Below are 14,824 nucleotides of genomic sequence, written 5' to 3'. Positions count from 1 at the left end.
CTAACTTCTCCTGAGAGACTAGCAGCCGCCACCCGGAGAGCACACTAGGGCCTGACCCACGGGGGCACCAGGAACCATCTGTACCTCTGCCAACCCCAGGAGACCTGGCACCAGCGGCCTAGGCCCCACCCACCAGGGCAGAGCAGGGCCGGCCTCCCGCCCGCGCTGCCTCGGAGTTCCCTTACAGCCAAACATGTTCGCTCTGACGCCGGCGCGCGGGGCCGCTGCGCCCTCTAGCTGCAGAAAGGAGCACTGCACGCCTGACGCTGGGCACAGGCTTCCCCAGCAGCACTGGGGAGCAATCAAGGCTCTAGGAGCTGGGGCCACGCCAGAAATCGGGGGGTCTTGGATGGACGAGGGCCGGTGACAAATACTGGTGAGGCCAAGGGGACTCTGTGGGAAGGTGAGCAGCTGTGAAGTACTAACAACACAAGACGAAGAAGGGTTGAGCGAGGCAGCTAGAGGCAGACGCCGAGCGGAGGTGGCGACTCCACGGGGGGTGGGACCTGAGGCCACCTTTGAGAAAAGGGCACTATCCCACTGCAGCAGAGCCAGCAGGTGCCACCACAAGCTGACCCTGAGCAGGTGGCAGCTCTCCTGCCCCCTTCTCTTCTCCACAAAGGGACACCGAGGGCCAGTGGGAAGAGCCTGGAGCCAGGGGCACTGGGTCCACTGGGTCCGGGCGCAGCCTGAGTGGACACTGTGCCGGACTTCGTGGGCTCAGTGACCTACTCCCGGTCCCTTCACCTCCAGGCTGGGGGGATCTCTGGGCTGGGCCGTGGGCCTCTGGGCACCAGGCAGGCACACGGGGCCGACTGGGGCTGGTCTCTCCCAGTCCTGGGCGGGTGGCCATGAGTCTCAAGTCTCCTTCCAGGGCACCCGGCGGGCCATCCAGCAGCTCTGGGAAAAGGAGCTAATCCCGCTGTTCTCAGAGCATCGGCCACGAACTCTGGGAGGCTGAGACCTCACTCTGCCCGGGCCGATGAGAGAAGAGCATCGCTGACGCCCGAGCTTGCCGACAGCTTCCAGAAGGGCGGGAACCATGCACCAGCCCCAAGGAATCCGCCACGGCATCTATCACACGGGTGGAAGAAAACATTTTCTCAGCAACAGAAACACCCATTCTCTGGCAAGGTGCCTCCCCATGAGCACATGCTCGTTTGTTTACAAAACAGAAATAACTAACAAGAGCAATAAGAGGAAGTCCCCGGTGTCACCCAAGGAGATCCTGTCCTTGAGAGGACACCAGGCAATATATGAGGACATCTGTGGTTGTCACTACCGGGGGAAACTCCTGGCATCAAGTAGGTGGGGCCCAGAATGCTGCGCAGCCCCCCACTGAGCCCAGGACGGGCCCCCACAGAGAGTGGCCCAGCCCGATGTCAGCAGTGCCAAGGCTGGGACCCTAATTTAAATGGGTCCTGGAAGACACAACTGTCCAGTGGAGGCTCTTTCTAGGGACATCTCCTCTCCTACTGGGTCAACTGCAGCCATGACACAATAGGCACCTAAGGTGCCTGGGTCCAGCATGAGGCCACATGGCAACAGGTGCTAGGGTCAGATTTCAAGGGAGAAATTTGAAAAGTCGGGTGACAAACTACAACATTCAAGGCTGGAAACACAAACAAACGAACGACAGGGCTGTGCCTCCAGGACCCGAGACGCCCTTCGGTGACGAAGGACTCGTGTGCCCGAGCCGCTTTGTAACCATGTGGGTGACTCTCCTCCTGCGAGTGCCATGACCTGGACGGGCTCCGGGCCACCCCGAGCTGCTGGCCCAGGCGAACCCACTTTAGCTCTACTAGAGGACGTCTGTCCCCAATCCCAGACTGGGGCAAAATGAACAAACTGTGGCACTCCCAAATGCCCCCCCCAAACGAGAGCCTGAGGCTACTTTGCTCGTTTACGCTGTCCCCAACGCACAGGTGTGTGAGGACATCTGAAAATTGGACACATGTGCATTGCCTGGTTTGCACACGTGTGAACCATACTAAGCAGGTTCTGAAAATCCTGTGTGAAAGGGCCGCTTCCAGCTGGTCAGGAACTGGAAGCTTCCAGAAAAATCCCTTAGTGACGTACTGTGAACTAACACCCTCAAGCCTCTGAGAGATGGGACTTGAATGGAGAATCTCCAGGCAAAGGACCTCTGAAGGATGTCACCTGAAGACCGGGGAGCACCCTAACCGCCTCACCAGGTGCCTGGAGGGCCTGGGACGGCCCTGGACTGACGCTTGTTCGAAGCCCCTGGAGGGCTAGGTCAGCCTAGGACAGGAGGAATGGAAAGGCCACACCCCCCAAGTGAAGAAGGTGACACCGGGCAGCTGGCCCCGTGGGAGTCGAATGGCAAAGCTAGGAATTCTGGGCAGCTGGGGCAGAAGATGTGGGAGTCCCTGAGATAGAGCAGGAGGGGCCAGCCTTTGCCCCTCAAAACCGCCTCTGCAGGGGGCAGGCCTGGCAGCTAAGAGCGGCCGGGGTGCTGCTTTGCTGTAGGACTGTCCTTGGGGACGCCCTCGAACACCAAGCGCCTTGACCCTTCCCACAGGGCTGCACCCTGGTTCACACACGCCCCTCCCGGGCACCCTCGAAGCAGCCTGGCGAGGCTCCCGACCCCGGTCTGCAGAGGCAAGAACGGCCGGGCACGGCCTCCAGAGCGTGTGCAGAGCAGCCGGGGGACAGAGGACACAGTTGCAGCTGCTCTGAGCTGTGGCCCTGGCTCCACCTGGGCCGGCCAAGCCCTTGCCCCCACCTGGCACCACTGGGCCCCACAGGGCTTTTGAGAGGGGGCGCCAAACACGGCTTTTACAAGAGAAGGAACCCCCACCACCGCACGCACGAGCACACTCCAAGGGCAGTCTGGCTGACGCGGCCGGGGGAGGAGTATGCCACGTCTCCAGAGCTGGCTCAGGCCAGCGGGACACCCTGCCCCTTCACCAAAGAGGCTGGCAATCTCAAGAGCCAAGGGCCCCAGTTGAGAGAAGTGGGAGGTGGCCAGGGCCACAGCACCTGCGTCCCTGGACCCACGTGTCCCCACAGAGTGGCAGGGAGGCTGCTGGGAGACTAGACACCGCGCACCGTCCGTGCGAGATGGGAGAAGGCCTGACTCTAATCGCCAGGCTCCCTCGGCTGCACACTGTGCATCGGGGAGCAGGGCCCCGCCCTCATCGCACAAACCCCCGCGCCTGCCCCACCACTGCCGCCCCCTCAGCTGGTGTCGGAGGTTCCCGCGCCCGAGGCACCTGTCAGATAAAGCAGCGAGTACAGCGCCACTTGAGAGAGAAAAGGAACTCACAACGCTAAAGGCAGGAGGAAAAGCTGCCTGAAAACGTGTGCCTCACGAACTTTCCAGCCCAGTTTCCCATCCATCCAAACAGATCAGCGAAAAATGGGTCTACTGGAACCAGAAGCCTGAAGCAGAGACACAGGGCCTCAAAGGAGAAGCGCCGGCTCGGCGAAGGCGATGAAGGGAAGGGCGTGGGTCACACGGACGCGAGGGTGACAGACATGACCGAGGTGAAAGGATGGCAGAGGAGCGACGGGGTGTGGGGTGGGGGGTGTTTAAAGCTGCTTCCGACGGAATCACCCGTGATTCTAACTCGCTACGCGTCTCCTGACATAAGGCATGACGTGCATCCAAAGGCGGACGGGCTGGCTGCGTCCTGGCGAGAGTCAGTGACAGGAACTAGGTCAGTGACAGGAGACGGAGAACAGGCCCCACCCCCCCCTTCTCTTCTCCACAAAGGGACACCGAGGGCCAGCGGGAAGAGCCTGGAGCCAGGGGCACTGGGTCCGGGCGCAGCCTGAGTGGACACTGTGCCGGACTTCGTGGGCTCAGTGACCTACTCCCGGTCCCTTCACCTCCAGGCTGGGGGGATCTCTGGGCTGGGCCGTGGGCCTCTGGGCACCAGGCAGGCACACGGGGCCGACTGGGGCTGGTCTCTCCCAGTCCTGGGCGGGTGGCCATGAGTCTCAAGTCTCCTTCCAGGGCACCCGGCGGGCCATCCAGCAGCTCTGGGAAAAGGAGCTAATCCCGCTGTTCTCAGAGCATCGGCCACGAACTCTGGGAGGCTGAGAAGGAGAGCCTCCTACACAAGCCTCTGAACCTGCCACAACCCCAGGTGAAAGGTTTCCTGAGCCCTTCCCATCTGAGATGCCAAATTCCAGCCGCGTGAGACACAAGCAGTGACCGCTGAAGCCATTCAGAAGGGAGAACTGAAGCTCAAACGACAGTGGTGGCCACGGTTCCCGAAGCAGATGGAAACGCTCTGCTTTGTCAATATTACCACGTGTACAATGAGCAAAACTCAAGAGAAGGGGAGGGGAAAAGATGTGGCCAGCATATTGCTTTCCTTGTCTCCTGAGACTGAGGCCGAAGGCACGAATGTAACAGGACAGGAACTGACGTGAGTAACAAAACCAGCCCACGCCAGGCGGGCGGCGGGGCAGGGGGTGCCCCAAACCGCAGCCCGCAGCCCAAATCCCACCCGCCGCCTGCTTTTGTACAGCTTTTGAGCTAAGAATGTGTTATTCTGTTTTGTTTTCATTTTTAAATGGTTGAGGAAAAATTTTAAAAGAAGAAAAAGATTTCGGGACAAGTGAGAATTCTGTGAGATTCACGTTTCAGTGTCCGTGAATAAAGTTTCATTGGCACACTGCGGCACCCGCTGGCTCGAAGGTCATCCAAGGTGGCAGAGCTGAGTGGTGGCAACAGGGACTACTTCGCATGCAAAGCTAGAAACGCTATCTAGTTCTCTGTAGAAAAGGTTTACCAGCCACCTGGTTTAGCAGCGGTCCCCAACCTTTGTGGCACCAGGGACCGGACTCCTATGAGAATCTAATGCCTGACGATCTGAGGCGGAGCTGAGGCGGTGATGCCAGCGCTGGGGAGCGGCTGCAGATATAGATGAAGCTTCGCTCGCTCACCCACCACTCACCTCCTGCTATGTGGCCCGGTTCCCAACAGGACACGGACCGGTACCCGTCCGCGGCCCGGGGGTTGGGGACCCCTGGTTTAAAGAACAGACAACGAGGAATCTTAGGTAAAGTGATAGTTATCCCAGAAGCAACTAGAAGAACCCCAAGCAGGTTCTGCCCAATTACTGGGGGAGTAATGCCACATACACAGGTTCACGTGAAGGTAAAGAAAGAAACGCACCCATTTCTACTAAAAGGTGACACGGGGAGAGCTTGCGTGTCTGCCCGCCTTCACACACACGCATATACACGTGTGTACACGTATGTGCGTAATGCACCACGGAAGGAGAGGGGACATTCGCATCCCTGTCCCTTCCAAGGACAGGGAAGGGAAGGGGGAAGCTCACTTGTCACTCTCTGCTCTATCGCACTGTTTAAATTTGCCTCCCACGTGCATTACTGTCTCTAAGAAAAACATTTTTAACTCGTCACATAAAGGCAAACCCCGAAGCCTTGCCAGACTCCTGACCCACTTCCCCCACAGGTGGGTGAGACCGGCGGCCGTGATGCCCTGGGCGGCCGCTGCCCACTGCGTCAGCCCCCGCGCAGCTCTGTGTCCCCGCCCCAGCACGCCGGCTGTCACGGGGACCGGAGCCATGCAAGTCACCGGCGAACCCAGGGCTGAGAGCAGCACCTGGCCACTACAGAACCCACCGCGCCGGAGACACACACGGTCAGTGTGGCTCAGTGAGCGTGCTAACGTGTGCCACCTCCATGCGTGGACACACGCAGAAACACTGGGCCAGGACCAGGACATCACCCACCTTGGCCAGGCCCGCCCGGTGGGCTCCCTGGGACTCGATGTAGGCCACGTATTTGTTGAAGTCCTTAAATTCTTCCATAGTTGGGCGAAACGTCATGATTTTACAGCTCGGGTTCTGGGCGCCGTGATCCTCAGACCCCATGGCTGCAGCTGAGACACCGCCACACCTGTGGGGGGGACGGAGAGCGTGAGCATGGCAGTGCCGCCCCCGATGCGGCCTGTTCCCCCTCAGGCCGCACGAGAAACACCCGCGGCCCCCGGAAGCCACGTGGGGCGGAGGGGACCGGGAGCCGACTTCCTCGCTCTGCTCTGGCACGGAAGACCAGGATGACTTCAACTAATTAAAAGCAGACGTCCTAGCTCTAAGCGCCAACGCGATACGGGAAGCCAGAGCACAGCTTTAAACCGGGGCCTCGGAGAGAAAAGCTTTTCTCAGCGGGCCGCAGATCAACACGGTCCTTCAGAGCTGGACGTCCACAGAGCGGCCGCAGCACGGGGCGGGTTATGGAAGGTGAGGGAGGCTGCATGTCGGTCTGTGTTCTTTCACGGGTCGAACCCATGAGCAGGGACCCCAGCTCTGGGCGGTGTCTGGCCAAGCACGCGGGTCACTCCAGGACGGGCCCGGCTGCTGTCGGCGAACCTGGGCCACACACAGGCGGGATTCTGGGATGAGGCGGGCAGAAGGCCCAGCCGGGATGGCTCGCTTCCTGGGGCCAGAGCTGCTCCACAGCGCGGGGCCCACCCGCACCTGGAGGTCCCAGCACAGGAGGGGAGGGGGCCGGGCCTGTGCGCGCCACAACGTCTGCGGGCACCCAAGGAGAATCCGGGCTCTTCTCCGGAAGGAGGCCACAGGCTGGAGGCCCTTCCTGTCCTGGGAGTTAAGGGGAAACAGTGGGGCAGGCAGTAGCCCGCCCTGGGCATGAAGGGGCTCAGTGAGAAACTCTGGGCAGGGTCCCCACTGGCTGAATAAATTCTCCCGGTTCAACTCTCCAAATTGAAAAGGAGCTGAAAGACCAGGCTCGCTCCAGGATGCGGAAAAGGTCACAGCCCAGTGCACACAGACCCGAGGAGCTGGGGACGATTTAACCAAGTCCACCTCCCGCTCCGCAAGGTGAGCTGGGGCATGAGAAAGCCAGGAAGCCCACTCATCCCAGAAGGAAGGTGGGTGGAGGATCCATGTCACCAAGACGCAGCCACTGGCTCCCAAAAGAGTCCCCACACCAAACACTAGAGGGCAGCACGAGCCCAGGAGTCATCCCAGAGGCGGTCATTTCCAGCAGGATCTGGAGGCCTAGGCCGGCAGGCACTGGTCCCAGCCCTGCCTGCGAAAGCCCATCCCATGCCTGGGGCTGGGGCTGGGGCCGGGGGTGGGGGATTTGCGGGGGGTGCAGGGACCCAGCAGCTAAAGCCCCACCCTGAGGGTCACATTCACAGCCGGACTGCTGGAGAGGGCCACCGAGGGTCCTAACACAGATAAGGGTCACTGCTGCGTCCAGGCTGGGACCCACCATGACCCTCCACCCTGTGTCCACAGAGTCTTGAGGCTTCTCCTCAAGGGGCAACCACAAAGCTGCAGTGTGCATGGCAGGCCATGAGGGCCTATGACAGCATGTGATGGTGGCTCTGGGTAGGATCACAAGGAATCACCAAGAAGACAGTTTATAGAAGCAAAGGGGTTGTCACAAACCCCCCAGGAGCAGCTGGCACCAGAGGGCCCCGGTCTCAGCCAGGCTGCCCACCCAGGAGCTGCCCTCACTGGCGCCTTGAGCAGCCCTCTGAACTGCCCACCCCACCCCACCCCCCCGGCCAGCCCACTCACCCACTGCCAGGGCCTAGGGCGAAAACCCCACCTGGAACCCCCACCTGCCCCACCTGGGGCCCAGCCCACCTGCCCTCTCCCCTCCAGGCCAGACACAGCCATCGGGGCTCACCGCGGACCTCTGCAGCACGGTGGCAGACAGGACAGCGTGTCCGTCTTGAGGGGACAGGCCCTGACCCCAGCACCACTGTGAACATCAGCATGGAGCTGAGCTGAGCTAATGGCTCTGGAAGGGCGAGAGACTCTGGCGAAAGAGCTGGCCTTTCTCACGCCCCAACAACCCAGCCACCCACTGCTGTCCACGCCACCGCATCAGCCCCGAAGACATCCCACAGGGCTGGAGAAGCTCGGCGTCTCTGCTTGTACAGAGCGGTGGCTCCCGAGGGGGGCCCTGCCACCCACCCACGTCACACTGATTGTCAGTCAGTTCCATCCTCCGAGGCCCGAGTCTCAGCCCCTGCTCCTACGCCCTCGACGGCTTGATAAAGGTGCAGAGGCCAGCCCCTCAGCCTGCTGTGGCCGGAGCCCAGGGGACAGGCCAGCACCTCACAGGCCCGGCCCTGTTCTACGCACTTCACGTGGGCAATCCGTCCACCCCACACAATGAGCCCATTTGTCACTGCTCACTGAGGACACGGGCCCCACGTGCCCAGGCCACACGGCAGGCAGGTGGCAGGGCCAGAGGCTGAGACAGCCTGAGTCTCCCACCCTGGTGAGTGGCAGGAGCCAGGATCCACCCGTCCCCAACAGCTCTCGTGTCTGGCTCAGCCTGTCCTGGCTAGTTGGCCCGCTCTCCCTCCAGGCTGGCTCATGTGGCCTGCAGGGGAGGGGGTCACGGCCTCTCACAGACACTGCCCCACACTCCGTCAGTGGGAGGCGGTGGGGCATGCCTGCCTCTTCTCGGACACCTGCTCGTCCCGGCAGAGCTGGGTGGCCCAGGGCCTGACCACAGGACTGTCTCACGGAGACAAGTTTCCGCCTAGGAGGTCGAGAGAGCGGGAGAGCCACAGACGGCAGAGAGCGTGCCCTGCAAATGCGCCCCAGCGAGACCAGCCGCTCCAGCCACCGCCAGCTACACCAGCCCCACGGCGGGCTGTGCGTGATTCTTCTCTCTCATTCGTGCCTCTTGAAATAAAACTTTTTGACAAGAAAACGTAAGAAAATTAAAAAGGTCTATAATCCCAACACTCCGTAACTCTTGACACATTTTTTGAAAGGGGTGCAAATAAAAACCATACGTGTACGTGTTTAAGAAATAAAAAAAGGAATCTGAACGCCAGCCGTGGGCCAACCTTCCAGGTTACGAGAAACGTGGGAGAAGGGACAAAGAACCAACTGAAAGCCCTCATGAGGGAACTCGCAGAACAGTCTAGAAAGAGCAACGTGCTCTTTACAAGACAGGGTCGTGCCGGAAAAGCGGAGCGCAGTCAGCAAGTGGGCAAAGCGAACAGACACTTCTCCAGAGCAGACACACACAAGGTCAGCGAGCGCGTGAACGGGACACGCCGGTCACACCCGCAGCGAGCCACCACTCAGGCCCCAGGGCGGCTGGAACGAGAAGGACAGACGATGACCAGCGCTGGCGAGGACGTGAGAGCGGAACCCTGAGACTCTGCAGGTGGCAGTCGATGGCGGACGGCGCAGCCGCTGTGGGAAACGCTCGGGCAGTTCGGACAACGCTGTGGTCGGCAGAGTAACGTCCCTGCAAGACGGCCACGTCCTCACCCTGGGGCTGTAACCGTGGTGCCTTCCATGGCAAAACTGGACTTTGCACATGGGACTAAGTCAAGGCCCCTGAGGTGGGGAGATCCTGGATTCCCCGGGGGCCCAGTGTCCTCACGAGGGTCCTGATAAAGGGAGGCGGGAGGCTCAGAGTCAGAGGGGGAACGGACGACAGAGCGTCGGAGTGATTCAAGGAGGGGGCCCCAAGCCAGGGGAAGCGGGCGGCCCCGAGGCTGGAAATTCAAGGTCGAGTCTGCCCTCAAGTCTCCAGAGGACCGGTCCCTGGCCAACGCCTTGATCTGAGCCCCGCAACACCCACTCCAGACTTCTGACCCCCAGAACTGCCCCAGAAGCGTGGGTTGGTTCAAGTCATCAGGTTAATGGTCGCATTCCGACAGCCACGGGAGGCACATTCAGCGTCCAGGGACAGTGCCTCTGAAAAGCACTTGCAGTTTTCGATGCCTCCGAAAAAGCCACATTCTGGTCCACACCAGTCCCTAATTAGCCACGTGGCCTCTGTCCGAGATCAATACTGAACACAAGGCAGCCTTTCTAAGGCCACCAGGAACAGCCATCGTGGGACGGTCTGTCCACCCCGTCATCCCCACCCCATGTATATGAGCCAGGGGACGATCAGCTTGTTCCCTCTCTCCCTACCAGTGACCACCTTGGACCACCAGCAGAGACCATCACTTTAAAATCCTCTGTCCTCTGTCCCTGGGTAATTACAAAAGTGCAGAAAAAGGTAGAAAGCCTGAAGTTGAAACCCAGAAGCAGATGGGGTTCTTTTAAATACATTTAAAAAGAATCTTCCATTTTTAGGGGCCCCCCTCTGCCGTCCCCCGGACTGTGACTGGTCATGATCTCCTGCAGGGCATGGGGTCGGGCGAACAGGGCCCTCAGGGAGCCCGGAAGTGGTGTCCCACTTGATCCACAGGACGCAGACAAGGCGGCCCATCCTGGGCGACCATAGTGTCATCAAAATGTACAGTGGATCTCGGGGCTACTAGAACCGAGGGACAGGCGTTCAGATGCTGAAGGGCGAGGGTACAAACATGGAGCACGTGGACTGGAGAAGACATCTCCAGCAGAGTCACCCCAGAGCGGTCCAGGCTCCTTTAAGGGGGTGCAGACTCCGATATCCCAGGGACTCAGAACTAAACGGGGCCACCTTCTCCCGGCAGGGCACAGGCCTGACGGCCACCCCGGCAGAAGGCTGCATCCCTCAGTGCCGTGGTCTCACACTTACTTGGGATTTCCTGGCTGTCCCGGATGGCCGAGGCGGCAACGACAGATGCTCCAATAAGTGGCTCAGGTTTCTGTCAGGTTCCAGCTACGGTGATAGTTCCTAAAATACACAAAATAAAAGCACGACTAAACAGATGGCAGGCTGAAGCCTCGACTCCACGTCATACTCCCGGCAGCCGCAGTGGCCCGAGGACGCTTGCCTTTTCTCAGCCTTTTCCAGACCCCTGCCACTTGGAGGGACACAGAACTCGGTAACTGCGAGCACCCCATCCAGTCTTCCCAGCACTGCCTCTTTTAAGTTCAGCTCTTAAAAATCAGGAGCTGAGGAAGCAAGAGCCTCCACGAGCAATTAAAGAAGCATCTGGAAACCTGATGGTCCAGGCGGCTTCTGAGGGGTTTACGAGTTCTGCCTCCAGTGAACCCCACGGCCAGGGTAGGTGCCCCTCCAAAAAGGAAATTCACATGGACAACGTCGCATGGTGACCGCCATCTGCACCCTGAGGACGCAGAGCACAGAGGGAGCGCCTGGCAGGGCCGTGCGGACCCACGGGGGCAGGGTCCCGCCTGTGGGACCTACAGTTGGGCGGAGACGCTCCTGCACCTGCTGGATGGATGCAGGATGGGACTCGACTCGGTGCGGCCTCTGGGCTCCGGCCACCCCGCGCCCGCACGCCAGCCCTCGCACCCACACCACCCACAGCTCTCCCGACATGTGAACCTAGATGGCACGCGGTCTACCGGACGCTCCCTGCCTCTGGGCCCCCTGCTTCTGGGCCGCTGCACATGCTGTCCATGACCTGAGTGTCCCCAGTGGGCCGGACGTTCTGGGCGGGGCAGCTCGGCCCTCGGGCCCAGCTTTGTCGAACTCGATCCCACACATTTTCTCCAATTCACCAAGAGTTTTAAATAGCATAGGTTTCACAAACACCCTGACAACAGGCAATGCACACTGACATTTTCTATATTTAATCTGTTTTTTTAAATTACTGGCCACGACCCATTAAACTGATTGTACTGTCTTTTAACAAGTCACGGCCCCTGGTTGATCAGCCACACCATGCTGTGGAAATGTGGCCCTCAGGCTGCATACACCTTCCCCTGGACTCGGCAAACCCTCGCGGGCTCTCCCAAGGGCTCCTCAGCGTCTCGCACTCCTCAGCCACAGGCCACCCCGCTCCACAGTCCGCCGGCACCTGGCATCGCCATAGAATCCCTCCCCGTGGCCATGGCTGGCAGACACTTGGCCGCCAAGGACGAGGGCTGCGTCTAAATCCCACAACCTGAGGCCACGCTCCCTTCTAGGGCAAAAGGGACTTTGCAGATGGGATTACGAGGAGGATCTTGAGCCAGAACGATTATCCTGGATTAGCGGGTGGGCTCTGTCGTCACGGGGTCCTTTCAGAGGGAGATGTGATGACAGAAGCAGAGGTCAGAGGCTGTGCTGTGAGGGTGGAGAAGGGACCGGAAGGCGAGGACGTGGGCAACTCTAGAAGCTGGAACTGGCAAACAACGGACTGTCCCCCGGAGCCGCCACCTTGACCTTAGCCCCGCGAGACCATGCTGAACTTCCAGCCTCCAGAACTGTCCGCTAATAACGGGTGCCGTCTGAGTCACCAGGTCAGTGGTCAGCTGTTAGGGCGGCGAAGGGGGGGACTGCTGGAGCTTCCACGTGCACTCCCCAGATCGCAAAGGTGGGGTCTTCTCACTTCCACTGACCCACAGGCCTCTCTGCCGTGAGCTGCCAGCCCCTATCTCTCATGTGTGTCTCGATGGGATCACGTCTCCCTCGTCACTTGTAACTGTCTCTCGGCATGCGTCTCCCCCACCAGACAGGGCCATCTCCACCAGCGCGAAGGGTCTGGAGGGCAGACGAACCACCGGGGCCTGGAGCTCTTAGCTGGATGGACCCCAGTCTGCTGCTGCCCACGGCTCCTGTGCCACCGAGACCAGTGGTCCTTCCGCCAAAAGCACCAACCCTCGGCCAGGAGGCTAGAACCGGGGCTGAGGTCAAGGCCCAGTTCTCAAGCTGAGGCGAGGTCTCCATCCACCCTCACCCAGGTCCACAAGGGACGAAGGTCCAGGCCAGTCCACCTCCACTGCTTCCTCAGGGACTGCAGGGTCCACTGGCTGGCCGGCAGCCACCCTGCAGGCTCTGGGATGCGGAGGCCTGGCCTCAGACCCAGGCCCACTCGGCACAAGGCAGCCGGAGCCGAGGGACCAGAGGCCCCTTCCGTGTGGGCTGCACAGAGTGACTTCCTTCCAAAAGGGAGTGACGATGCAGTGGCTGTGGCTGGCAGAAACACAGCTGCCAGGACACGCAGCCGGGGGATCAAAGTCGACATCAGCAGTGACAGGTCACGGCGACACGGGAGCCTGGATGCGATGGGATGAGAAGGACCCTTCACTCTGGGGTCCTGCTCCCAGAACCCATGGCGTAACCATGAGAAACAGACCGAACTCCAATTTAGGGACATTCTATAAAATCCCTGACCAATCCACCTCAAAACTGCCAAAGTCACCGAAAACAAGAAAAACCTGAGAAACTGTCACAGCCCAGAGGAGCCTAAGGAGATGCGAGGGCTGAATGTCACGTGGGGTTCCGGATGCGGTTCTGGGGCAGAGAAAGGACGTTAGAGGAGATGAGGAAATCTGGACACAGGACCGACACTAGTTAACACGAGCGTGAGGCAGGTGGGGGGGCGGGGGGGCGGGAGGAAAAGAGGCAGGAACCAGGAAAAGAGGCTCCAGGAACTGCCACCAATGGGTGGCATCTCTGGGACCCCACGGGCTTGGCCTCCGCAGGCCAGGTGGGGCCGCCTGGGCCCCCGGGTCCTGTCAGCTCTCACCCGCCCAGGGTGGACCACACTGCCACTCTTGCCCTGGCGCTGGGCCCGGAGTCTGAGAGGCAGAGAGTGGACGGCGTCCTCTGAGCCACACAGGAAGGGAGCCCTCCCCTGTACCACTCATTACCTGACCCACGAGGGCTCAGCTCCCACCTTGCCTCCTCCTCCCACACCACAAGCCCCAAGTGGTCCCCAAAAGAGGCCAGGCATCTCCTGCCGCCCACCGGGGGCATCTCACGGGGCGAGGAGGCTACCCAAAGCCTGAGAAGGACCCGCTGACTTGAACGCTCTGATTGTCCCATCACTATGAACTCTCTTTTGAAAAACAGAGATACAGACAGATGGACCAGACATAAATACAGACGGGCAGAGAGGCATGGGCTGGTACTCATGTTTCTGAGCTCTGTCGCCTGGCAGGTCCGAGAAGCCATGACACCACCAGCACTCAGCGCACCCAGTGGCCAGGCTGCTGGGAGAAGCAGTCACCTCCGGGGCCGGGGCAGGGAACACATAAGACGAGCCTGAGCGCCTCATGGGGCAGGGAGGACGGACGCTGCCACTGGACGGTGCGGACACGCAGGAAGGACACGGGAGCCAAACCAAAGGGGTGGCAAACAGTGACGGCGCTGGATTACAGCCCGCAGAGGAACAGGCGCGGGCCTCGTGGGAAAATAAAGAGGCAACAGGAATGGGGGAGGAGGGACCACTGTCTTCCACAAAAGAGTTCGGATTCATAAATGGAGAAGGGAGGGTGACACACGTCACCATGAAACGGACAGAGTGATAACTGGTGCATGTAACTGCTGTCTATCTGAAATCGACAGGCAGAAGGCTGAGGAGAAACAGGGTGTTTGCACTGTCTTGAAGCCCCAAAAAGAGTGACCCTTCACGTGGAAACTGGCAGATGGCCCACCTCACCCAAGGGACCAAGGCCATGGAGGAGACCTCACCCAGCAGCCTTCCCCAAACGCGTAAGCTCCATGTCATCGGGAGGAAACCTCAGACACGGCCGAGGGACCGCCTACGAAGCACGAGGCCGTGACAGGAGAGGGAAGACTGAGACGCGGTCCCTGCCCAGAGGAACCTGAGGAGCCCTGGCGACTGCCTATATGCGACAGGGGGTCCCCGAAGGAGCCCTGGGGCAGAAAGGGATGTGAGTGGGCCCACGTGGAACCCTAATAAAATGCGTAGTTAGCTGGGCCATTCCCCAGCAGCTATGTTAAGAGCTCCGGCTCGGGAAGGCGGCTGAAGGGTACACGGGTACTCTATGTACTGTCGCTGCAACATCAGTGAGTCTAAAATACTTAAAAAGTCGAAAAAGTTAAAAACCTCTACCTCTGTCCTCTGAAGCTCACTGCACAGCAGGTCTCAGCTGGAAGAAGAGAGTCTGGCCGTAAAAAGATCCAAACCGATAAGAAAAAACAAACCGACACCGCACCGCAATCCGGCGCCAGGACG

At 60.1% G+C, this 14,824-nt stretch overlaps 1 protein-coding gene across 1 annotated transcript in view; it reads right to left on the bottom strand.

Annotated features, from left to right (window-relative positions):
• The window catches only part of KDM4B (lysine demethylase 4B), a 133,874-nt gene that overhangs the window by 91,706 nt on the left and 27,344 nt on the right, over window positions 1-14,824 (bottom strand). The window contains exons 2-3 of the mRNA XM_015585687.2: window positions 10,525-10,623; window positions 5,736-5,901 (exon numbers count right to left, since the gene is read on the bottom strand). Of these exons, the coding sequence (XP_015441173.1) occupies window positions 5,736-5,876 (141 nt within the window). The 5' untranslated portion in view covers window positions 5,877-5,901; window positions 10,525-10,623. The remainder of the gene's footprint in view (window positions 1-5,735; window positions 5,902-10,524; window positions 10,624-14,824) is intronic.

Source organism: Pteropus alecto, unplaced genomic scaffold (genome assembly GCF_000325575.1).
Source record: "Pteropus alecto unplaced genomic scaffold, ASM32557v1 scaffold30, whole genome shotgun sequence".
In the NCBI taxonomy this organism is placed as follows: Eukaryota; Metazoa; Chordata; class Mammalia; order Chiroptera; family Pteropodidae; genus Pteropus; species Pteropus alecto.
Note: the sequence above shows the minus strand (reverse complement) of the source record. Positions and strands in the feature narration are given on the sequence as shown.